This window comes from Pelodiscus sinensis, chromosome 6 (assembly GCF_049634645.1).
Source record: "Pelodiscus sinensis isolate JC-2024 chromosome 6, ASM4963464v1, whole genome shotgun sequence".
Taxonomy (NCBI): Eukaryota; Metazoa; Chordata; order Testudines; family Trionychidae; genus Pelodiscus; species Pelodiscus sinensis.
The window spans coordinates 115,492,186-115,518,768 of record NC_134716.1 but is presented as its reverse complement, the minus strand read 5'-3'; the positions used below and the strand labels follow the sequence as shown (position 1 = coordinate 115,518,768).

The following is a 26,583-nucleotide window of genomic DNA, read 5'->3' as shown; positions in this document are numbered from 1 at the left end:
ATATAATCAGTGCCACGTCTTCTGGTTCTCCCTCTTGGCGACTGGCTTGACGTCAATCCATTAGCCCAACCCCTCAGCCAGCTAGCTGTCATCCATGTCCAGATTTCAGTCAGACATTGGGAAAACTGAGAGAATGAGTTGTCAGTCTGACTTTCCAACCCAAACTTCTGTCCTCCCTAGCTGTCTCACATTCACCCAATAGAGGATGAGAGAGAAGTCCACAAAATGGATGAACAGTGGTCCAATGCTATCTCCTGGTTCTCCAAAAGAGAGAAAGGAATGAAGCAGCTATGGACAACTCCTGCCTATCTCTGCCTGGGTTTGCAAGTGGCTCAACGTAAGCTCAAGATCAACGTTATCAAAGGCACAGACAACTGATCTACATCCACCACTGGAAATAGATGGTCACCAGCACAGCTTCTTTCCAAAAAAAAGTTCAGGGTGTAAACGATCAGGGAATACATTGGACTCTGAACAAAGTGCCAGAACTATCTTGCTGCTGCAATCAACTGGGTAATAACTGGCTACAAGCATGTGATTTGTGAATTGGGTACCGCAGGATGTGCTGGCGTAGGGTTTAGTAGTACAGGGGAACAGAAAGTGCTCTGGTTCTTCCTTACTGTGGTTTGGCTGGACAATTCTATTTACTAGAAAACATATGGTTCTTGCCACATGTTAATTTAGATATCTGGGAGTGTCTGCAAGACAAAATAATCCCTCTTCCCCAATTATGTTAAATGAGGAGGGATGAGAAAGAGACATCGCCTCAAAGCAGGTGGGTACTAAAATATAGTCTAGATATGTACTGTGAATGAAAACAGTTTGTCAGAGATGTGACAATGTGAATCCTTTTTCCAGTGTTGTGTTGCCGTAGCCATGTCAGTCCCAGTACATTTGAGACACAAGGTGGGCAAGATAAACTCTTTTATTGGACCAACTTCTCATGGTGAAAGAGACAAACGTTCAAATTTACACTAAAGAGCAGGTCTGTGTAAGCTTGGAAGCTTGTCCCTCTCACCAACAGAAGCTGACCCAATAAGAGATATTACCTTGCCCACATGGTCTCCTTAATCTTTTTTCCACTCTTCCCAATATCTGAAATAGAAATTCCTCCAATAGCTGGACATTAACGATTTAAGTACAATTTTCAGACACCTCAAGCATTAATCATAAGCCTAAGAGGCAGAAAAAATACCTCCGTAAGACAAAGATTTTTTTAAACCTCTTATACTGGCATAAAAGAAAAGTAAATCAAATTATGCCATTCTCTTGAAGGAACGAGAGAGACTATAAATAGAGACTATTTGAGAAATAAATTAATTAATGGGGGGGAAATAATAGAAAGAGAGAAAGAGCCCAGCTCTGTTACAACATGGCTCCCACTGCTAAGAGGATGCAATGAGAAAATAGAACTCAGAACCAGCTACAAACAAGTTGTGTTTTAGTTGCAAATGGAGCTGTTTTTAGCAGAAACAATGTGTGTTACATGCAAAGTTGGGTAAAATGCCAGTGACCTATATTTTTGTTTCTCCAGCTCTTTCAATTTGGAGCTGGTTGCTCCCAGGTCAGCCCACCTATGGGAATAAATAGTACTTTTGCTGCAGGAGTTTATGCTTTCTGTCACCATTTTGTAGAAAACTGTTGATTCTTGCTTTTTGCAGGAACAGTAGCCCCTTCTTTAGGCAGAAATATCAGCAATACGTTAACTGATAGAGATGTTACAAAGCTTTACAGTACATGTAGAAGTACTAGACACAAATTATAATTTTGAAAAAAAGGGGGGGTAGGGGAGAGAATATTTGCTAAGCTTAAATCAATTCTCAAATTATGGCTAAAAGAATCAATGGTCTGTGGACACCTTCCGCCTTGGTCTGCATAGTAAAAAAAATATATATAAAAAAATAAGTAGACAGGATTGGGATATTGGGAGAGTCGGTAGGTCTAGAAGAGGATTTCTTTTTAAATGAATAGATCCACCATTTTCTTAGGTAAAAGCTGCTCCACACAGTTGGAAGCTCACATTTCAATCTTGCTAAACACTTTTTTTCCTTTATGCAACCTGAAAAGGAGTTATTACACATCATCAATACCAAAACGCTGCTCTAAGTAGATGAATTGTATTCAAAAGTACATTTGCAAGCAGTTTTAGAATAACCCTTAAGAAAATACTTTGAATGTTTGAAACTAGTGTTACTATCTATTTATACAAACAAAACTGCATTAAAAGAAACTTACAATGGGAAGAAAAAAACTATGGTTAGAAATTGCCAGAATTAAGGTTGCCACAGAGCCTGTGGTTGGGTTAAAATGACAAGAGTTTGTAACCTCATGTTAGTTCTGTTGGCCCCAAAACAATGGGAGAGACTGATATAGCTTTAACCTGCAAGGTGTGTTCACCCATGGTTGCAACCGTATGTTGTTATACTAGCTCAAGTGACTTTAAATTGCTGTTGGCGTATTTAACCAAATAGAAGGATTCTGGGGCAGGGATTTGAGGTCTCTATCATACTTCCATCTTGAGCTTTGCAGAGATACTAATGAAGTGTTGTAAGTATCTACTGGTGACACTGTGCGACGTGAATGTAACAAAAACCCCATTGCTTTTGTCCCTGGGATTTGGCGGGCAACACATCGGAGAATGGCATTGTAGACACTTGTACAAAGGATAGACAGTAGATATTTTCCATCTCTAATTTCTGTTTCTCTGCTTGAACATGGAGAGATAATGCAAATGGTACAAATGGGTACTACGTTGTCTCTGTAGCTTAGTGCGTGGCCTTTAACACTTGGTTGATAAACACTCTCTCAGATCTCCTGAGCCTTTTCATGTTTGTTCCAGGAGCTAGGGAGAGGAGAAGGATCTGAAATTAAATTTCTGCACTAAAAAAAGAATTTGTTTTTCACACAACATCTCCACGGATGAACTAGCTAAGCCAAGAAAGAGTTGTACCGAAAATGAGTGTGCATGACAGTCAATACATGCAAAAGCACTCCAACACAAACTCAGTCACACAAGAGCAAGAAAGTACACATCTTCCCTGAAAAAAACACTATGAAAATATCCACGCAATGGGGAATGTATCTGGTATACGGCCAGGGAAACACAAGTTTTGCCTGAAAGAGGGGTGCAGACAACTTGTGCAATGAATTCGGAGCAACAATCCATCCTGCAAACACTTTCACTCACATATTATACCGCAAGTCCAAAAATGCACTGGTGTCACCTTCCAGGGTAACGAAGTGCTCTCATTTCCTGCCAGGCTTACTTAATGCATCCTTAGAGCTAAACAAATAAAAATGTCATCAAACAGTAAACCTCTGTGATGCGTATGAAAACAGTCACCTCCATGTCAACAAATGCTTACTAAACTGCACTTTCCTGCATAGCATCCAAGTGCAAGCTGTAGGAAGTGCCTGAAAACTTTATCGCAGGCTGCATCTGCTGGGGAGAGAACGGGACGGAAGGATTGAGAGTGGCTAGCTCTGAATTCAGGGATACGAGGGGAGAACTCTGCAGCTGGGAAGACCCAGGGAGACAGCGCTGGACCAAATCTGCTGGATTTAGAGAGTGAATGAGAGACTGCTGCAGAGATGGGGAGCGTGGACGTTTGGAGTTAAAAACCACATCGGACTTGCAGCTGGGGAAGGAGACCCCCGTGGGGATTTATAATTGTTGCTGGTCAAGTTAACCCAGGAGCAGTATATTGATAGACCAGCCTGCACCTGAAGAGAAGCTATAGGAGAGTCACACTGGGAGGCATATAGTATCAGGAAACTCCCCTCCCTTTTCCTCTTACCCAGGCCTGCATTTGATGCTCGGTTCTGACAGATAAATCTGTGGCACAGTGCACGGCATAGGCCAGTGAGGAGACACTCCCCAGTAACATCTGCCACCACTCTGTCTACTGGAAACCACAATGAGTCCAAAGAGTGCAGAGCAAGCTGCAGAGTGCCTTCAAACTGCCACACAATCTCAGTCTTTAATGGGCAGAATGAGTTACAAAAGGCCTTGGTTTATTTTGGAGGTCAGATGGATTTACTCAGGCTGTTAGAGCCATTCAAAAGGTTATTAGCACGGAAGCCAAGAAAATAATCCCTCGTTCGAAAATTCTTTACCTTCAGATTGTTGTAAGCTAGATCTGTATCGCGGTCGGAATCCGCTTCATTCTTCGTTTCAATTACCTGGATGGATTAAAAGACACACAGATATGTGACAGCAGGCTAGAGAAAGCGGATACAGAGGCCAGTTTTCTAAGTCAGGCAATCTGGCTTTGGCTGCAGTTTTGGGTCACCTCCAGTGTTGTTTGTTGGCTGGTGTTGAACCAAAGAAAGCAATGATACTAAACTGTGTATTGTAAACAGAGATTAGGTGAAACTCAAAGGCCAAGAAAGAATAGAACAGGGAACGTGTACAAGGAAAAAGAAGAGGAGTGTAACTCTCCTTCCTTTTCCCCAGGCCAAGTTTGAATTCAGCCCAGGGGAATAGCGACGTGTGGGCCTGAGTGGGCTGGGCCCACCCACTTAATATACAGGCCCATCCACTCCAGCCCGGCCTTTGGTCCTGCTGGAGCATGGGGGCTTGCCTATCTCCACCCAGGCCAGGGGAGTGGGGTCAGAAGCTTGTTCTGCTCTGCTGCCCAGCGTTCCCAGCATGAAGTGGGATCAGAGCGCTGGGGCTTGTCCTGCTCCCCCCACCTAGTGATCCTAACAGCAAGCAGAGTCGGGGTTCCCCTTCCCCCGCCAGGAGCACTGGACAGCAGAGCAGGGTGAGCCAGGGCACTCCAACTCCGCTCTCTGCTGGGCACGCTGGAACAGGGCAAGCCTGGGTGCTCTGACCTCCCTCAGCCTGGTGCTCCAACCCCACTGGAGCGCTGGGCAGGCAGAGGGGCAAACCCCTGCCCTCAACCCCATTCCCAGCAGGTGGAGCGGGAAGTGGGGAGAGTGGGGCACATTTTTATGGGGATCCCATTTTTACAGGCCCCCCTGGCCAGGACATCTATCCATCCCGCTCTTCCAAGGCTATCTGGGGAAGGGGAAGAGGCAGCCCCATTGCTACTGCCCTCCTGGGCATTGCCCTCCCTCTCACCCAAAGTTGGGGCCCCATCCACCTGTCCCATTCTGGATCTGACACTGATTCAGCCTAAGACCTTGTCTATGCTACAGCTTACTTCTGTACAACTTACATCACACAGGGGCATGAACAATCTACCCCCCTACGTGATGTAAGTTATACTGACCTAAGCACCAGTGTAGACAGTTACGTCGGCAGGAGAGCTTCTTATGGGAGATGGAATGTTTAAGCCAATGGGAGAGATCTCTTCATTAGAAGCACTTAGAGATGGCAGCTGCATTAGTGAAGTGCTTGTAGTGTAGAAGTAAGGCATTTTGGGGTGCTATATAAATAATATCAAAACACATAAAAAAAGGTAAATAAGGGAATTTAAATTTGATACTGGAATCTCCCCCAATTTCTTTTGGAGTTTCCCCAAAAACTTACTACTAACAAATGGGATAGCATTTAAATCCACTGCATTATGTAAGTCTTGCTGAAAGTAGAGCACAATTCTTGTAGCTCCGAGACTCATTAAACTAAAACCACATTTTATAGCAAGAATGATACTTTCATCTCATTTCCCCACATGGCTCTGCCAGATGGCCCAACATATCAGGGTCAAGAATATAACAAGTGGCATGAAGCAAACAAATGTAATGTTTAAAATTATGTTACATTAGAAAATAACATGCCCATGGGGCCTAAAGGTTATTTCCTTAAATTCATCACAAGGTGAACTGAAGGTGATGGGACAGCTATCTGATACTGTAGGGCAGTTCTCAACTTTGTAGGGTTTGGACTTCACTGTCACTCTCCCAGTTTTCCTCCAAGGGAAGAGTTAGCATGGAAATGCAATTGCTTAGACACACACGTGTTCACTGTTCTGGGATTAGGGCCCTACCAAATTCACGGCCATGAAAAATGTATAATGGACCGTGAAGCCTGGTTTCCTTCGCCTCCCTACCCTGTCAAATCCGGTCATTTGTTGTGCTTTTAGCATATACCAGTGGTTTTCAAACTAAGGGTCATGGAATGTTGAGCACTGGGTCTCGCTGCTGCAGGGGGATCAGGTGACCAGTGGGGGTGCTAAGGCAGCTGCCTGCCTGTCCTGGCACTGCAGACTGTGTTGTGCCCTAGAAGCTGCCAGCAGCAAGCCTGGCTCCTAGGTGTGCACCAGGCTCTGTGCACTAGCTCTGTACTCCCATTGGCTGGGAACCTGCTGCTGGCTGCTTCTGAGGTGTAGCATAGTCTGTAGAGCCACTCAAGGGAAGTTCCTCCTGCCCCACTCTGACCTCCCAAAGCTCTCATCCTCAGCCCCACTCCAGAGCCCACACTCCAGTTGAATTATTTTGGGTCATGGGCATCAACAAGTTTCTTCAATGGGGTCATGAGGAAAAAACATTTGAAAACCGCTGCCCTATACAAGTTTTATGGAAGAACGCAGTGTTTCTCAAATGATCCCAAATCGGTGGTCCTGACCTACAGGGAAGTTGCAAGGGAGGTATTTGCCGCCCTTACTTCAAGAGATGGGTGGCTGGAGAGTGACAGCCGCTGACTAAGGGCCCAGCTCTGCAGACAGCAGTGCAGAAGGCTGCCAATACCAGCCGTCCTATCCTTACTTCTGTGTTGCTGCCGCAGCGGTCCTTCAGAGCTGGGTTCCCCACTGCTCTCCAACTCTGAAGACAATGCTCTGGCCGAGAGCAGCAGCGCCAAAGTAAGGGTTTCAGTACCGCACACGCTAACAGTACAGTGCTACAGTAACAACCTTGTGACCCCCCAACTCCCTTTTGAGTCAGGACCCCTACAATTATAGCACCGTGAAGTTTCAGATTTAAAGAGCAGAAATAATGAAATTTACTATTTTTAAAATCCTATGACTAAGAAATTGACCAAAATGGACCCTGAATTTGGTAGGGCCCTATCTCTGATTGACAAATAACTAGGCACATTTCTACAAAAACAAAAACTCACAGAACAAGTCTCAGAGCCCAGGTCCACTGACTAGGGTTGGTGCTGCAGGGTTAAAGATAGTGGTGGAGTTGTTCAGGCTCAAGTTGCAGCCTGGCTCTGACTCGCTACTTCCTCATCAGGTTTCAGAGCCTTGGCCTCCATCTGAACCCAAAACATCTATACAGTTATTGTATGCCCTCGGCCCAAGCCTAATGAGTCAACTGATCCAGTCTTCAAGACACAGCATCACTGGTTTCCCTTTGCAGTGTAGACATAACTTTTTCAAGTATTTTACAAAGTCTTGGGTGATGGTTAAGTTTTAAAAATTATTCACACTCCTCCCATCCCAGAACAGCCAGAGTTGCCCATACGGAAGAGTAAGCCCAATACCCCTTATCTCTGGCCAGGTCTACATTAAAGGGAAAGGTCAAATCAAGATACACAACTCCAGCTACATTAATTACGTAACTGGAGTCAATGTACTTTGATTCGAGTTTCCCCGCCATCCTCATAGCAGGAGGCTGACAGGAGCACACATTCCTAATGGCATCCCATACTCCTTGCAGGAGCAGGAGTACTGACCATCAACAGGGGTGCTCTCTGAGTTTGATTTAGGGAGTCTTAATTAGACCCACTAAATTGAACTCCAGAAGATAGATCACAGCAGTGTTGATCTTCCACTGAGTGAAGACATGGCCTCTATGAAGTGCCCGAAGAGTACCAGCCCTGGAGGTCCAAGTGCAACAAGCAGATGTATAGTTAAGCTGCAAACAACCCAATATACTTAGACACTGTAATGGTCTTTCAAAGAAGCAGGAGCTAAAGTTTATCAGGCAGTTTGGCTTCTTCAGGTTCTTTGAAGGATCTTAACTTGAGAAAATATCAACTGCTGAAAGGACAAAGGACTTAGAACTGCTGTGAGGGTCCCTACAGCCACTACCTAGCTAACAATTACTCGGTCGTGACCAAACTGCAAGCAGGTCAGTAGCGCTCGACATTCTTGATTTTTCTCTTTACTGCTCCCTTCTGTTCTATCAACTACCACCAAAAGAAGTGTAATCAGCTCCCAAAAATGAAATCATCAGTTAACTCCCTGCACCACGCACTCATCACTGAATCATTACATGTTTTTGTGCACTGAGCATGTTTGATGGCGAAATTCCCATATCCATTTAGGATCACTGAGATCTTTGACGTTTTATTCCATGGGTTACTCTCTTCTATCCTTCCTGTCAAAGGTAGGGGCCTGGGCAGAGAGAGGTGCATCCTGGAGGTGAATGCCTGGCTGCGACGATGGTGTCACCAGGAGGGATTCGGCTTCCTTGATCACGGGGTGCTCTTCCAGGAAGGACTGCTTGGCGGAGATGGAGTTCACCTTTCCAGGAGCGGGAAGGCCTTGTTTGGACACAGACTGGCTAACCTTGTGAGGAGGGCTTTAAACTAGGTTTGTCGGGGGCAGGTGAGCAAAGCCCACAGGTAAGTGCTGAATGTGCGGGACTGGGAGATGGGTTGGAAATGGGGAGGACTACGGCCTATAATGGCAAGGAGAAAGGAGGGTCAAGGCACAACAGGGAGGCAAGATCAAATCAGTATCTTAGATGCCTATATACAAATGCGAGAAGTATGGGTAATAAGCAGGAAGAACTGGAATTGCTAACCAATAAATACAACTATGATATCATTGGTATTACAGAAACCTGGTGGGATGGGACGCATGATTGGAATATTGGTATGGAAGGGTACAGCTTGCTCAGGAAGGACAGACAGGGAAAAAAGGGAGGAGGGGTTGCCTTGTATATTAAAAATGTACACACTTGGACTGAAGTGGAGATGAACGTAGGAGATAGCTGTGTAGAGAGTCTCTGGGTTAAGCTAAAAGGGGTAAAAAACGAGGGTGATATCATGCTAGGAGTCTACTACAGGCCACCTAGCCAGGTGGAAGAGGTGGATGAGGCCTTTTTTAAACAATTAACAAAACTATCCAAAGCCCAAGATTTGGTGGTGATGGGGGACTTCAACTATCCAGACATATGTTGGGAAACTAATACAGCGAGGCACAGGCTATCCAATAAGTTTCTGGACTGCATTGGAGACAACTTTCTGTTTCAGAAGGTTGAAAAAGCTACCAGAGGAGAAGCTGTTCTGGATTTGGTTTTAACAAATAGGGAGGAACTAGTTGAGAACTTGAAAGTGGAAGACAGTATAGGGGACAGTGATCACGAAATAATAGAGTTCATGATCTTAAGGAAAGGTAGAAGGGAGACCAGCACAATTGAGGTAATGGATTTCAGGAAGGCAGATTTTGATAAGCTCAGAGAACTTGTAGGTAAGGTCCCATGGGAAGCAAGACTGAAGGGAAAAACAACTGAGGAGAGTTGGAAGTATTTCAAAGGGATGTTGTTAAAGGCCCAAAAGCAAACAATTCCGCTGTGTAGGAAAGATAGAAAATATGGCAAAAGACCAGCTTGGCTTAACAAGGAGATCTTGCATGATCTCAAAATAAAAAAGGAGTCCTATAAAAAATGGAAACTAGGACAACTAACAAAGGATGAATATAGGCAAGCAACACGGGAATGCAGGGGCAAGATTAGAAAGGCAAAGGCACAAAATGAGATCAAACTAGCTACAGGCATAAAGGGAAACAAGAAGACCTTTTATAAATACATTAAAAGCAAGAGGAAGACCAAGGACAGGGTAGGCCCACTGCTTAGTGAGGAGGGAGAAGCAGTAACAGGGAACTTGGAAATGGCGGAGATGCTCAATGACTTCTTTGTTTCGGTCTTCACCGAGAAGTCTGGTGGTGTGCCTAACGTAGTGAATACAAGCAGAGAGAGGGTAAGTTTAGAAGATAGGATACACAAAGAACAAGTTAAAAATCACTTAGGAAAGTTAGATGTCAGCAAGTCACCAGGTCCTGACGAAATGCATCCCAGGATACTCAAGGAGCTGATAGAGGAGGTATCTGAGCCTTTAGCTATGATCTTTGAAAAATCATGGCAGACAGGGGAGATTCCAGAAGACTGGAAAAGGGCAAATATTGTGCCCATCTATAAAAAGGGGAATAAGAACAACCCAGGAAACTACAGACCGGTCAGTTTAACGTCTGTCCCAGGAAAGATAATGGAGCAGGTAATTAAGGAAATCATATGCAAACACTTGGAAGGTAATAAAGTGATAGGGAATAGCCAGCATGGGTTTGTGAAGAACAAGTCATGCCAAACTAATCTGATAGCTTTCTTTGATAAGATAACGAGCCTTGTGGATAAGGGAGAAGCGGTGGATGTCATATACCTAGACTTTAGTAAGGCATTTGATACGGTCTCGCATGATATTCTTATTGATAAACTAGGCAAAAATAACTTAGATAGGGCCACGATAAGGTGGGTGCATAATTGGCTGGATAACCGTAGTCAGAGAGTTGTTGTTAACGGTTCTAAATCCTGCTGGAAAGGGATAACAAGTGGAGTTCCTCAAGGGTCTGTTTTGGGACCCGTACTGTTCAATATCTTCATCAATGATGTAGATATTGGGATAGAGAGTACCCTTATTAAGTTTGCAGATGATACCAAACTGGGTGGGGTTGCGACTTCTTTGGAGGATAGGGACATAATTCAAAATGACCTTAGCAAGTTAGAAAAATGGTCAGAGGTAAACAGGATGAGGTTTAATAAAGAGAAATGCAAAGTGCTCCACTTAGGAAGGAACAATCAGTTCCATACATACAAGATGGGAAGCGACTGTCTAGGAAGGAGCATGGCGGAAAGGGATCTAGGGGTCATAGTGGACCACAAGTTGAATATGAGCCAACAGTGTGATGCTGTTGCAAAAAAAGCAAATATGATTCTAGGTTGTATCAACAGGTGTGTTGTAAGCAAAACTCGTGAAGTCATTCTGCCGCTCTACTCTGCACTAGTTAGGCCTCAGCTGGAGTACTGTGTCCAGTTCTGGGCGCCACATTTCAAGAAAGATGGGGAGAAATTGGAAAGGGTGCAGAGAAGAGCGACAAGAATGATTAAAGGTTTAGAGAACATGACCTATGAAGCCAGGCTTCATGAACTGGGCTTGTTTAGTTTGGAAAAAAGAAGATTAAGGGGGGACATGATAGCGGTTTTCAAATACCTAAAAGGGTGTCACAAGGAGGAAGGCAAAAATTTGTTCCTCTTGGTTTCTGAGGACAGGACAAGGAGTAATGGGCTTAAAGTGCAGCAGGGGAGGTTTAGATTGGACATTAGGAAAAAATTCCTAACTGTCAGGGTGGTCAAATATTGGAATAAATTGCCAAGGGAGGTGGTGGAATCTCCCTCTCTGGAGATATTTAAGAACAGGTTAGATAGACATCTGTCAGGGATGGTGTAGACAGAGCTTGATCCTGCCTTGAGGGCGGGGGCTGGACTCGATGACCTCTCGAGGTCCCTTCCAGTCCTATTATTCTATGATTCTATGATTCTATGAAAACATGGGCTGAGAAGGAAATACAAGAAAAGACCATTTTCCTATGCCTATAACATTAAGCACATCTTACAGACATTTGAGAGGTGACAAGTTTCAGGAGACATAACAGGTAACAACACCGGTACCCAGAAATGTTATACTCCGTTGGCTGTTGTCCAGAGAGCATGAGATTTTCTCAATATATTTCAAAGCCAAACATTTCCATCAGAGAGCAGAGTGGCTGAACTTGCTACCTCTGTAATGCTACCATGGAATTAAAATTTAAACACCAAAAGCAGCACCGAAGAACTGGCAATCCTGACAGAAATGCTGTTTTTACCCCTTTCCCACTTCTTCTGCTGGGCAGTGAGGAACAAGTGTCAGCTCGAGTCAAATCACATCAATTCTAAACTGAAAACGGATCCAGAATTATTCATACTCCAGAGCAGGATTGGGCATTCTGAGGGGTGAATCTTGACAAGGACACTAACCTTAGAAATAAAGTTACTGTATAAATGGGCAAAACTATGAATGCTTCAGAACCAGGCCTAGTGGGAATGAACCCTACCAAAATTTATGGGCACATTTTAGGGAGGTAAAACGTTGGGGGCTTTGGCTCATTTGTAGTTAACTCCTTAAGAGTCGCAGATCAGCCTCAGAAAGATTTAAAGTATGAGGGGAGTAATTGACTGGTATATTTGCAGGAACTTTGGTTTCTAAATCTCTGTCAATGAATGAAGACTGTGCATCTCCTATGATGCATTCCTGCAGTAGCCAGATGGAATAATTTTATTAATAGTTAATAGAAGTATCTAGTGGCAGTGAATTAAAGATAATTAATAGCACTTTTGTTGATTTTGCCACCGCTTTTATAAATGGACACATAGATCGCCTGTTTAAGAAAAATAAGTGGAATAGATACCTGAAAAACATTCTTTAAAACAGGCAAAAATAACTTATTTATGAAACCAAAGACTGTAATAACTAGCCATTTCATATTCAGCTGCTGTTGCTGAACACTGTGTGTGGTACTATGCTGCTGTATAATGTACTGTTGTACATGTATCTTCTCATAGAAAGAACATGAAAGAACATAGAAAGCACAGATCTGGGGTTCCTCCCAACACCTTTCCCAGGGGCCTGGCAATTCTGTAAGTCCCCCCACAGATATAAAAACTGAGTTTTCAGCTAATATTTCCAATAGGGGTAGTAAACAGTATCAGTGGAATATTGGATTTATTACACCATAGGCCACTACTTTGCAGGATCAATTGACCCTACGGTGGGATTAATTATTCAAAAGTTGATTTTACATTCCATTGATTTCAAAGCTATTGCTTATGTGGAAGAGGATGACAAAATAAAAAGACACTGTTACTCATGGATGAATAGGAGAGTTGTGCGCACGCACACGCACACGCACACAATATGAGGGACATTTTTTACCTGGGATTTCTTTTTCTCCAATTGGGTTTGCAGTTTCTTTCTTTCCTGTTCAAGTTCCCTCACTCGCTTTTGTAGCTTCAGAAAGAGAGTCATATCCATGGCTGCTTTATCTAAACCGACATCCTACATGGGGAAAAAGAGTAATTTTAGCAGCCCACAAGCATTAATGAATAGATCTAGGGGAATAACAGGATTTTTGGGCGTTCATTAGCAGCTAGGAAGCATTAAAAATTGTTTTGGATCCACCAAAAGTTTGTGGAACTGAAAAGGGAAAACAAAAATTTAGTTTGGGGCCAAACAAAAATCTTAAATTGAAACTTTTGTGGTTTATTTAAAAAAAATAAAAACATTTGAAAATGAAAATTTGTTTCCAACAAAACATAGTGTTTATTTTTTTCAAAGATATGGCTATGGCCACAGCTTATAGCCATCCATAAACTCTCTACTGATTGGCTTAAAATCACCAGCTAGTGCATGTAACAGGCTTACAACGTACATTAATAATTTATTATCACTTCATACGTCACTTGTAATGGAACGTTAATACTGAGTCAGTGTTGGTTTTGTCTAGAGACCCCAATCCATTGTACCTACATAGTGGGAACTTTCATCAGTGGTTCTCAAAGGCTTCACAGATATTAAAAAGCCTCATGACAGCCAGGTGAGGCAAGTACGGGACTATACAGATATGGAAGCTGCAGCATGGATCAATAAAGTGACTTGTTAATGGTCACATGTTAGAAAATGGAACCCTAAGCATTCCAGGCCTTTTTCGTACCAAAAACTGTATTTTAAATTCCATTTCAAATATGAAGTTTATATAACTGGTCCAGGCTTCTGTTAGCAGGGAGTATGCAAAATATACTTTTCCTTGCTCTAATAAATATCTGACTTTACTGAGGAAGTGACGATTAAGTAGAACATTTCCCTCTGTATTGAGCCACACATCAATTATTCCCTCTCGACTACCCAAAACCATACAGAGCTCTTTAGCCTGTCTGACTTATAGTACCTCCACTTGTTGTATTGCATCCTCTGTGTCGCCGATCTCAGATGTAGAGACTGATGGACAATTGGAATCAGACTCTAGACTGCTCTGGTTGGATGGGTTCCTTCTATGTCCTGGGGTTTGCTGTCCAAAAAAAAAGATAGTACAATGTCTTTTTTACTAAATCATTCTAACAATTATGTAAATTACGTTTTTGGGATAGGGATCCTATCAGAGCGGGATAAGAGTATTGCACAAAAAGGGGATTTTGTACAAAAAGGAAACATTCACACTGCTTGTGTTTGCACAAAACCCCCTTGTGCAAAAACAGCTCGAATAGATTATGCAAATGAAGTGCAACAAAATGCTAATCAACGCTTCATTTACATACAAAACATCTAGGTATTTGCCGGCAGAGAGTAAGTGGCACTTTCTACTTAAAATAGTGGATCCATTTTATGGATCCAGTTAAAGCATTGTGTCCAGGACTGTAAAAAACAGAGAGAGAGAGAACTCCTTCCCCAAATCTCTAACAATCTAATTAGCTGAACAAACAACCAAGAACTTAAAAAGTGTCTATGCACCAGACACACTAATGTTCTCGTGTATTTTTAGAAGCTATTTTATGCCATCTAAGCCTAGCTACCCAATTTGTGAAGTTTAGACAGACACATCTGGGTTTTGAGCCTAATCTTTATCGCAATATCCTTATGGCTTGCTTTCAAATATTCAGTCTTTGAACTGGTTATTCCTTAATAACTAATTATTTGTGAGGCTACTGCTAAAACTCTAGCAAGGCTCAATCTAAAAGTTAGACTTTTATATTTATGAAGCCACAATGATTTTCTTACAGTCAAAAAACACAGAGTATGTCTGTACTGCTAAAATAGAGAAAAGATTAACATTAATATCTGTTTATGAGCAATCTGCAGATTCTTGACCAAATGGCCATAGGAAGACATTTTCTGAATAAGTTGCTCCACATCTAATTTCAAGGTAACCCCCCCCCCTCAAAAATATCAACACAAACGAGTTCTATTATAGCAATGTTGTCATTGAATGAACTCAGCTGCATTATACAGATACTAATAATACACACAGGACATCAGAGGGTAGGAATAATGTAAAAAGCCTCTTCCATTACCTTTACAATAGTCATCTCATCCCTCAAATTGTCATATCTCTGCTCCAGCCTTGAATACTCCTTTACCAGATTCTGATAACGAGATCTCTCCTCTTCTAGCTCCTTCACCAGGAGATTTTCCTCGACAGTGTTTTGGGCAAATTCATCTTTAAAAGATACATATTGAACTGTGACATTCAGTTCTGAATTGATTTCTTACAGGCAACTGCAATATGATTTATAGCTGAACAAAATGCTCTCTGCCAAGAGACTTTTTGTAATCTTGCACTCTTACTTAGTGAAAATACTGTAACAAAGCTGTGGCCAGCTATGAATTTCATGGTTGTTACCACACTGCCCAGAACAGCTATTTGGAACTTGGTGAATGCAGTTAGAATAGATTTCTAATACTCCTGCTCCAAAAGCAAAGGTCTCTATCAGTTGAGTAAAGGATAATCTCCTTTAGCTACTAGAAATGCAACTTCTATGGTGCAGATGTGAGCAATCTGATTCTATCCAACAGAGGGCAGCAGCGCATATACAGAACATATTAGTCATATTACTGTATAGACATGCCTCATTTATACACGGTGTCAAGTGGGAAATCTCTGCACTCATACCACTGCATACTGTTCATGGTAGAAAAGAGGTAACCAAACTAGAAGTGATGGGTGAGAGAGAAAGAAACCCCAGTACAGAACTCTAGTATTGCAGGATTGCTCTACACAAAGTTGTCTTTGCTATTTCATACATTTAAAAAAATATATCTACAGTGCTATTTACCCGCTGTTTCTCATAGGGCTTGTTGAATTAACAGAAGCACCACCTCCGGAATTGCATGTATACTTCCAGAAATGTTAATACGTCCCTACTGCTTAGAATGTCACGGACATTTTAAAATAGTTTTTATTTACACATGAATTTATTTACAAGAACTCTTTTCTGAAACAAAATTTGTTTCTCCCTGTTATCTGAAGGTGAAAAAAATCAATCTGGCAACAGACAATATACCATTTATTTTTATATAGCCAACATTAAATTACCATAAATAAAAACAATTAAATTAACTTCTCAAGCTTTTGCACAGTGAAATCATTCATTCACAGATAGGAAACATTTGTGGCAAGTTTCACTTTGCAAGGAATTATGGACCTGCTCCTTCAACAGTATAGGATATAATTTCATAATAATTCTACATTGGAAACATGATAGAATGGGTGACGTAACAGACCTTTGCATTTCCACAATAATCTTCAGAAATTAAGAGTCGAATATTTATAAGCACTCTGGGTCAACTTACTTCTTCTCCCATTGAAGCCAATGGACGTGTTCTCATGTACTCATATCATGTCAACAGGAGCTGAGCTAAGACCTTAAGGATTTTTTTTTAAATTGGAAATTAAATGAAAATTTCAAACATTTCAACTAGCTCTAAAGTTTCTAATATTAATATACTCTCAATAATAAATAAAATCATGCTGGCAGATACCATTAGAAGGAGAGTAAATGGTCAATTTACTCCCCTACTACTTTTAAGTGCTGGGTTGAAATCTCAATCTGCTCTAAAGAGGGGTCAACATTTTCAAATATGGACATATCTAAAACAGAGCTGTCAAGTGATTAAAAAGATTAATCACAATTCGTTGTGCTCTTAAACAGCAGAATACCATTCATACAAATATTTTTGGATGCTTTTTAAAATTCTCAAATATTCTAATTTCAACACAGAATATCAAGTGTACAGTGATCACTTCACAACTACTGTTATAAATACGTGCATAGCAAATTAAAAAAACAGTATTTCAATTCACTTAATACAAGTACTGTATTGCAAACTTTATCATGAAAGCTGAACTTACAAATGTAAAATTATGTACAAAAATAAGTGCATTCAAAAATAAAACAATGTAATACTTTAAAGCATACAAGTCCACTCACTCCTACTTCTTGTTCAGCAAATTGCTCAGATAAGCAGGAGACAATGCTGCCTGCTGCTTGATTACAATATCACCTGAAACTAAGAACAGGCATTGGCATGACACTGTTGCAGCTAGTGTTGAGAAGTATCTTTGTGCCAGATGTGCTTAATAGTCTTATGTCCCTCCATGCCTCAACCACCATTCCAGAGAACATGCATCCATGCTGATGATGGGCTCTGCTTAATAATGATCCAAAGCAGTGCATACTAAAGCATGTTCATTTTCATCATCTGAGTCAGATGCCAACATTAGAAGACTGATTTTCTTTTTTAGTGCTTCAGGTTCTGCACTGGAGTGTTGCTATTTTAAGACTTCTGAAAGCATGCTCCATAACTCCCCCCTCAGATTTTGGAAGGCACTTTAGATTCTTAACTCTTGAGTTAAGTGCTGTAACTCTTTAGAATTCTCACACTGGTACCTTCTTTGCATTTTGTCAAATTTGCAGAAGTGTTTATGTAATGAAAAACATGTGCTGGGTCATGATCTGAAATTGCTGCAACATGAAATATGTGGCAGAATGTTGGTAAAATAGTAGAAAACAAATTGTCCCCAAAGGAGTTCACTCACAAATATAATGAACACAGTATTTTAAAAATTAGCATCAGCATTGTGGAAGCATCCTCTAGAATGGTGGTCAAAGAAAGAAGGGGCAAAGAGAAGTTCAGCATATCTGGCACAAATATACCTTGCTGTGCTGGCAACAAAAGTAACTCGCCAATATCTGTTCCCATGTTCAGGAGACATCATAAATAAGAAGGGGGCAGCATTACCTCCCATGAATGCAAACAAACTTTTTTCCGTTGGCAACTGGTTCAGCATGAACTAGAACTCCCAGCTGGGAACTCTTGTACATTTCAAAGCTGGCATCCGCGTACAGCCGGGAGTCAGTGGAACTTCCCGTTGGCCCCGGCTGCACATGGAGTTCCACATTCCTCCTTTGAAATGTACAAGAGTCCCAGCGGGGGATCTTGTACATTTTAAAGGAGGAATCTGGAAATGCCTATCGACTAGTCAATGGAAATTCCATCGATTACTCGACTAGTCAATTAACTGTTACTTAACATCCTTAAAAGAGAATGTACTACAGTACTTATGAGGTGAATTAAAAATACTATTTCTTTTATCATTTTTACAGTGTAAATATCTGTAACAAAAGTAATATAAACTGAGAAGTGTGCACTTTGTATTGTGTTGTAACGGGAATAACTATATTTGAAAACATTAAAAATATTTAACAGATTTAAATGGCACTCTACTGTTTAACAGTGTGATTAATTTAAAACTGCTATTAATTGCAATTAATCATTGAGTTAATGCCATAAATGACAGCCCTAGTCTAAAGTTAAATATTGACTAAACAATCCAGGTGCCTAAATAACTGGATTGATTTTCAAGAGTGCTGAGCATTCAGCAACTCCCATCTACTCAATATGAGTTTCTGGTGCTCAGCACTTGAAAAAAAAAAAAAAAAGTATTGTTTAGGTGCCTAAATATAAATCTCAGAGCTTAATTTTTGAAAATTTAAGTCCTAAGATAGCTGGACTCAAGTGCATGGACAAAAGTCCATTGGGAAAATTCCAAAGATCCTGGCATGCACTATGCCTAATTCTAGCTAGCCAACATATTTTCCTATGTTTGCTTTTTTATCTTCTTTATCTTGCATCTGGTTATTACAGTGAGGGGTACATCATGACTGCAAGAAATTAATTCAATATATCTACCTCTTTGGATTGTGTATGATGCACATGGAAAGAAAATCCTGTATCAAAATGAAAACTGAAAGGAGTCTGATAAAAAAAAGTATAATATGTGCAAAGGTGGAATATATTTCTGTCATGCCCTGGAATTTTGCTTGTGGTTACTTCTGTAGTTCTCTTGCAGTGTACACATTTGACTTAAAAATTCACTTAATTCGGTCATTTTCAAGATGCCATTTGTCACTGTCCAAATTGTAGTATTTGAACATCTCTGTTTTTAGGCTCCCATCTGTCAGCATTAAAGGGCTGCCCCTCCCATCACAGTCATCCTAATGAAATTCTGAGATGTAACTGACTGGAAAACCCCATTAAGGTACTATATTCCACATTTAATCCCTCACTGATTAAATCACATTCCTGTCTTGTCATTCTCTAGCAGTACAAAGAGAGAAGAACTGTTTGTACAAACACATTGTCAAAGAAATAAAGGATGCTGGAAGATTAGCACATTTCAGTTTACGAGCCATTGCTGGGGCATACCAGAGAAACTAATTTTATGAAAAACTGCTTAATCAATGTTTATTATAAAGGTTCTGAAGGCATAAACCCTTCTTACCTTCAGATTGACACAAGATTCTGTTAAGCTCCTCTTTTTCTTGTTTCAAAAGAGCATTCTCCTCTTCTAGGTCTGAAACCCTCTAAGGAAGAAACAAGGCAAAGTAATACTTCTCGTAATGTAGGCCAGTTCAAGGTCAGGTTCTTTTCATAGGGATTAAGTTTCACACTCGCACCCATTGTTGTTAGTTTTTTCTTTTTCTTTTTTTTTTTTTAAACCAAACAGATATTTCCTCTGCCATTTTAGAGCTATTTTCACTGCATCAGGATAAAGATATTAACTACAAAAACGAAGGGAGTTTATTCTCCAAGTAAATTGTCCCAGATGCACTAGTGTTTACTGTAAAAAATCTCTGAATGCAGAAAAGGTCAAGTTGGCAAATGGTATCCATTTCATTGAATAGGAACACAAAACATACTAGTCACAAGGCTCCAACAAGTTGATTGTGTCATCCAAATACTGAGAAGCCCATGCTCAAAATTATGTAGATTTATACCTCTCAATATTCCATAGTTACTCCTCCTAAACAGCATCACCATTACATAGCAGAATAATTACAAAAAACAAAAAAAAACAAAAAAAAAAACCAAGCATTTGCCAGGTACAGATTTCTGTGGTGGCATAAATGCCATTTGCAGGTGTTAAAATGACAGGACTTGGAGTGCGAAGGAAAACATCACAGGGACATGCTGAGGACAAGTGAGGAGAAAAAGTATCAATGTTGCAGCTGTGAAAGGGTTCAGAAAGGTGAAGAGGATCAGAGAAACGGAACAGAAAAAAAGGAACAAGCAGAGCAGAAAAAGCTCACCCTTGTTCTGAATATTCTAAAAAGAAGGAAAATAAAATAATGCACGATATAAATAAAACAAGAAAGGTAGGCAGAGCTGGAGACACAACTATCCAAGCACATGTGTTACCAGCTATACAAGTATTTCAGCACACCTTACCAATTAACAGGGGTCTTAGAGATAAAGAGAAAGAAAATGTTCTCAGACAGAAAAGACTGCACAGAAGATTTAACTTTCCAGGTGATGTGTCTGTTTGGATCATTATACTGTGTTTATTACCATGGTGCCTGAAAAAATGAAATACTACATATTTCAAAATTTTTATAAGGTCTGATATTCTATGTTAATACCTATTCATTGAATTTTATATTTGGATTGTACACACTTTGGGGGTAAAGAGAGTCTTACTCCATTTTTACAGTAGCTATCATAGTAGGTTCCAATGCTGATCAAGGTCTCTAGATGTTACTCTAATACAAAGAGTTAATAAATTGATAATAATTCTTGCATCAAACAGTAATTGACAGAGTTGATGACTGTATTCACTGAGCACTAAGAACCCCTACCACAGGCTTGTTACCTTGTCAAAGAAAGCTATCAGATTGACTTGACACAATTTGCTCTTCAGAAATCTATGCTGATTGTTACCTATAACCTTATCAACACCTTCTAGGTGTTTGCAAATTGATTATGTGCTCTACCATCTTTGTGGATACTGAAACTAATGGATACAGCTGCAAACAAGAGAGAGAGAGAGAGAGAGAGAGACACACACACACACACACACAGGGTATGTCTAGACTACAGGCTTTTGTCGACAGAGGCTTTGTTGACAGATACTGTAAACAAAGCTTCTGTCGAGAAAGAGTGTCTAGACTACATCCAGTTCTGTCGACAAAGCAAGCCGCTTTGTCGACATGACAGTGTAGACGCAAAGAACAGTGTAGCTGCAATAACGCCTTCTGTCGACAGAACTCTGTCGATAAAAGGCGTTATTCCTCGTAGAATGAGGTTTACCACTGTCAACAAAACTGCTGCGTTCTGTCGACGTTATGTCAACAGAACTCAGTGGTAGTCTAGACCCAGGTATAGTTTTGTCGACAGAAGTCCACTTTTGTCGACAAAACCCTGTAGTCTAGACAGACCCAAAGGCATGAATTTTGCTGTAAAAAGATCCAAAAGCTGGAAGTTGAATCATGAATTAGTTCAGGAAATATCGATGGCCCGTGTTATGCAAGAGATCAGAGTAGATTATCACAAATTGTTATTCTATGAATTTATGAAAAAGCTAAGTATTTCTACTCTGAGAACTGGAATGTGTTTTAGTTTAACTACACAATTTTATGGGACTCTAGCACCTAGTGCCACACCTGCCAAAGGACAAATAGAGAAAGTACACAAATTTATACTACAGAAATTATTGCACAGCAGAGCCCTACATTACAGACTTTTAAATCTGAGTGAAAAATATTTCCAAAGGCTAAAGTACTTGTTTTAAGCCTTCATCCCCCTGCTCACAGTACTATCTTCCCTTTATGAAAGTAACCCATGAATGCTAGGAATGGAAAATAGAGATTTTGCAGCCTAGGGCTCAACTTCAGTTGGACAAAACAGTACACAGATGAGCTGCCACAATAGAAACCTGCTTAGCTAAAAGCTATCTTTTATCCTCGAGAAACCCAGAATGAAAGCTCTTTGGTATCAAGACTTAATGGGTCTTGTTTATTGCTTTCTTGTCTCGATATGAAAGAGAAATGGGAATTTATCAACACTTGCATTTCGGAGAAAAGTCCACTCAGTGCAGGTGTAGGTAAACAGAGCACATTGTGCAGTAGCAATGCTGCAGGAATTTCTTCTCTTGTTGGAAGTCTCTACGTACAACCCGTTTCCTCTTGGGCTAGATTTCAAGAGAGCTCAGCTCATATTTAGGTACCTAAGTGAAGCGGCAAAGATTTTTCCAAGTGTTCAACCCTCAGGCATCTCCCATTGAGAACTGTCTATTTTACCTATTTGCCTGTTGGGGGCTGTGAGACGCTTAAGCAGTTTGGAAGATCTGGTCCTTATTTGGGAGCAGTCTTGAAACATGGCCCCAATTATGAATGCTCAGCATTTTTGAAAGACTAGCTCTTCCGCTGGAAAACGATGTCAGGATGGTCATAAAAAAACCTGTACTAGCTCACAAATCACCAGATAACTCTGCTGCTTACCTCTCAAAATATACAAAGAACTGTTAAAGGAGATGCTGATCATGTGAACGAGATGAACTATCCTAAAGTAGGAACATGACCAAGAAAAGTAAAAAAAAAAAGTAACACTTAGGAACAGATTCTACAGTTAAATTGAAACTGAAATGGACTTTCAGTGGGGGAGGCCTAGGTTGGATATTAGGGAAAACTATTTCACTAGGAGGGTGGTAAAGCACTGGAACGGGTTACTAGGGAGGTGGTGGAATCTCCATGCCTAGATTTTTTGAGTTCCAGCTTGACAAAGCCCTAGATGGGATGATTTAGTTAGTATTGGTCCTGCTTTTATAGCAGGGGGTTGGACTCGATCTCCTGAGGTCTCTTCCAGCCCTAGGATTCTATGATTATGTCATCAGCTGTCGCAAATCAAAAAATCCAAAGACATAGTCAATTGTATCTAACTGAAAAAAGAAGTCATCAAGTCATTTTAATGCTAAAATCCAAAGAGATTCCTTGGTGCCACATGAGAATACCCAGGGTGCACACTGCTATAAGGAGGGGGAGTCATTTGTCAAAGACGTGAAGTAAGGTTCATGACACCCTTGTATGATAGGGAATTATCAGGGCTGGTCAAAAGTCTTCAGCAACATTTTTTCCAATGGAAAATAGAATGACAATTTTCGCGGACTGCGCCCACTCCCTCACCCCCCCCCCACACCGCTGTTTTCTGTTCCAGGTCGGGGGGGGGGGGGGGGAGGGGAATTAAAAATTTTGGCCCAAACTTTTTCTATGTTGGCAGTTTTTAGTTGTCACGTGGCATTTAGCAATGCACTTCTGATAAATGATTGATGTAATCTTACTTGTAAGTCACCACAAATTTCTCTGGCTTCAGTAAAATAGAATAAAACTCCCTACTTTTCCATTGACAAGGAACTTGAGGAAGCAACAGGAAGCTGATTTTCAGTGTGAGAAAAAGGTGGTGCTGGTGCAAGGAAAGAAAGGCCACATTCTGAAACTGAACTATTCAGTACATGGGTAAGTACCAAATATTCCTCCTGCTCTAGGCAGTGATATAACAAGGTGAGAAGACCCCCTATGTTTTTGTACCGCTCAAGTGACTTCCCTGTCTATTAAACTGAGCCTCTCTAAATAATTAGAGTGAATTATAATAAAAAACAACAAAGAAAGGATTTCCCCCCAACGGTATCACTTCCTTAGTAAAGCATCCTTTGAAGTTCTGATGCTGTTTGCTGTAGCTAGTTAAAGAAATGTCTCCTGTACCAAGAAGCAGAGTTTTTTAGAAAGTAAAAACACTGATTTCCCCCTTTTCATGTCTAGGTCTGGTACAAACAAGAGCTCAGCCACACACAATAAAAAGAAAAATATCTGTGATTGCTTTCGCAAATAAGGCAAAGGTGAAGAAACTGTGCTGGCACTAAGCATCCTTTGGAAGAATTTGTACAGATTGAACCTCTCTAGTTTGGCACCTTTGAGACCTGACTGGTGCTGAACCGAAGAATTTGACAAATCACGGGAGGTCAATATTGTCTAGCAGCATTACCAAGACTTCCACTGCCTACTGGGCTCTTAGAAGAGATTTAGGGGCAAATGAGACCTAAATAACAATATAAAACTCTTAGAGCCAGGGCTGGTGGCTGTAACAAACTTTATTGGACCATGGAAGCTTGGCCACACCCATGCTAAGTGGACATCCAGCTAACTGAAATTATAACAGACCCCAGCTGTTGCTGGACCATACAGAGGCAGCAACGGAGGAAAGCAAGTAGTTGAGTACTCCACTCAAGTATCCAATAAGCTTATGCTTATCAGGTAGTCGAGTGCTCACTTACATCCCTAGTTCGCAAAGGGAGCTGTTCTGGATTATTTTATTCCAAATAACTATTCCAGTCCATTTCTCTGTGTCAACAAGCCCTAAGCTTTTCCCTATAATAGTATTACAGGATTTCAGCAACTAGAATTAAGTGGAATCATCCTCATTAAGCGGAACCACCCTCATTAAGCCTGTCCACCAGTCACAAGTGCCACTGGGGACTTTGGAGATAAGTTACACTCCGAGACCTAGATCCTCCAATTTCCAGAGCAACCCAGATATGTTACATAGGGAACTAAATCAAGTGAGGGACTTCTGAGAGGAAGGTAATTTCTAGCTCTCACATAAAGCTCCCTGTAGGGTATGTCTAACGTGGCATAAAAGACTTGTAGCATGGTCATGGCTGGCCCCAGGTGAACGGTCTTGGTCTTACAGGGCTCAGGCTGCAGGACTAAAAATTGCTGTGTAGATGTTTGGGTTGGAGCCCAGGCTCCAGGATCTGCCCTGCTTGTGGGGTTGTAGCTCGGGCTACATGCAAGCCTAAATATCTACACATCAACTTGACAGCCCCAAAGCCTGAGGCCATATCAGCTGACCTGAGCCAGCCCCAGATGTCTGACTGCTGTTTAGGCACACCCTTCGGATTGAACATCTCTGCTCACACTACAGCACTTTTCTTGGCCAAAAGCTCAATACTGGCAATAATTCACATTACTCCAATTCCAAGAAGAGTAGATTGCTCAGGGGTCATGACACAGAGGGGCAGAAAGCAACTTCTGCCATTAGAGCAATACCCAGACTCAAATCCAGCCAAGCTGGTGGTACTGAGTATTGTTAAGAATGGCAGACTGATCGCTTGTGGGAAGTGATTTGGCAGCCTCAATCCAGGACACAGGGATCCGCAACAGAAAGCCACCATGATCAGCACCCCTAGCAGTTTCATAACAGCTGCAGAGATGGCAATGAACAAGTCCTTGCTCCCAACAATGTCTCAGAACATGGTAATATCCTTTCAATAGTTTTCAGTGCCCTCTAACAGTGCTCCCTGCATTCTATGCTTTTGAAGCCACCAGAAACTAGCCAGAGCAGAGGCAGGTATGTGCCTAGTAGGGTTGCCAGATGCTTTCACAAAAAATCCCGAACGTGGCAGGAAAAAAACTGGTTGAGAGAGGAAAAAAAAGGGGGGGAGGGCCCTTCCAGCCAAGAAAAACAGAAAGTTTTTTTTTTTTTAACTGGACATGAACAACAGACTGTCTGGGCAAAAACCGGAGACCTGGCAACCCTAGTGCCTAGGCCTCACCCATTTGTGTCATTAGCAAACACAGTTATTTGGGGCTGAACTGTGCATGGGCAGGTTCTTCATCGTCATAGTTGTGCAAAGCTGAGCAGACACTAATCCAGAATGCCCAGGCCATGGTTAAGGCACACAGTTAGGGAAGCTTGAACTGTCACCTGCTCTCTCCCCACTGTATGGATAAAACAGTGGACCTCAGTTAGTGAAAGGGTGAAAAAAGCAGGACTTTCAAAAGTCTCTGAAGGAGTCTGATGCTGCGCTCTCACTGAAAGGACCACAGTGATTTTGAAAATCTTACTCCTTAGATTCTGAACCAAAATGTCTGAAAAAAATCACCTACCTTCCATGGAGCCTACATACCACTTGGAAAGCACATGATAAACACTACACATACCTTTCGGAGTAGATCTTTCTCCTTATCATAGGTGTCTTCAATAATCTTCCTTTCACTGTGGGCTTTCTCGAGCTCCAGCCTGAGGCTCTCAATCTCTTTTTGCAAGTTGACAAGCTGGTTGCTATTCCCCTGATTCTGCCGATATTGCTCCAGCTCCTTCTTCAGCTTTTCCACATCGGTGGAATAGGCAGAGGTAAGTGCAGAGAGCTGCTCATTCAGGTGCCTGTATTCTTTGTTCTGCAAGCCACGACCCAGAAGAAAAGAGAAAAGGAATATGTGAGCATGACCAACTGCAAAAGCAACAGACAGAAAGATCCTGGAAAAGCTTTAAAAACAACAAATAGTCTAGTAGCACCTTAAAGACTAACAAAACATGTAGATGGTATCATGAGCTTTCACGGGTACAACCCACTTCTTCAGATAATGTGAATAAGACATCCATGCACAGACGTGCTCCCCTTTGCTAATGAAATAAAGAAAATACAAGTCAAACCTAACCTAAATTAGGACACGAAAACTTATCAATAATAATTTTGTAATGATTATTCAAGCTTTTATTTACTTTGTTAAATTAGAAATAAATGCAAATCGTGTTTATTACTTGTAACAGTAAGAGTAAACTACATTTTCATTGCTTAGTGCAATTGGCTTGCAATATTTTGGGCTGCAGTTTATCTTCTTTCTTCTCAGTACTTATGCCTTCAGATGCCTACTGCGACAATGAACTGTAACGTAATTGCAGGCTTGAGCACAAAGCTCTACGCCTCAGCTATGGGATGCAGTGGTTCAATAAGGCCTTTTCACTCGCTC

General features: G+C 41.3%; 1 protein-coding gene across 2 annotated transcripts in view; it reads right to left on the bottom strand.

Moving 5' to 3' along the window:
- MYO5B (myosin VB) overlaps positions 1–26,583 on the bottom strand; it is a 328,467-nt gene that overhangs the window by 52,868 nt on the left and 249,016 nt on the right. For both annotated transcript variants that reach the window (XM_075932680.1, XM_075932681.1), the window contains exons 22-27: positions 25,774–26,010; positions 19,284–19,365; positions 15,013–15,158; positions 13,893–14,012; positions 12,881–13,003; positions 4,117–4,182 (exon numbers count right to left, since the gene is read on the bottom strand). In XM_075932680.1, the coding sequence (XP_075788795.1) occupies positions 4,117–4,182; positions 12,881–13,003; positions 13,893–14,012; positions 15,013–15,158; positions 19,284–19,365; positions 25,774–26,010 (774 nt within the window). The remainder of the gene's footprint in view (positions 1–4,116; positions 4,183–12,880; positions 13,004–13,892; positions 14,013–15,012; positions 15,159–19,283; positions 19,366–25,773; positions 26,011–26,583) is intronic.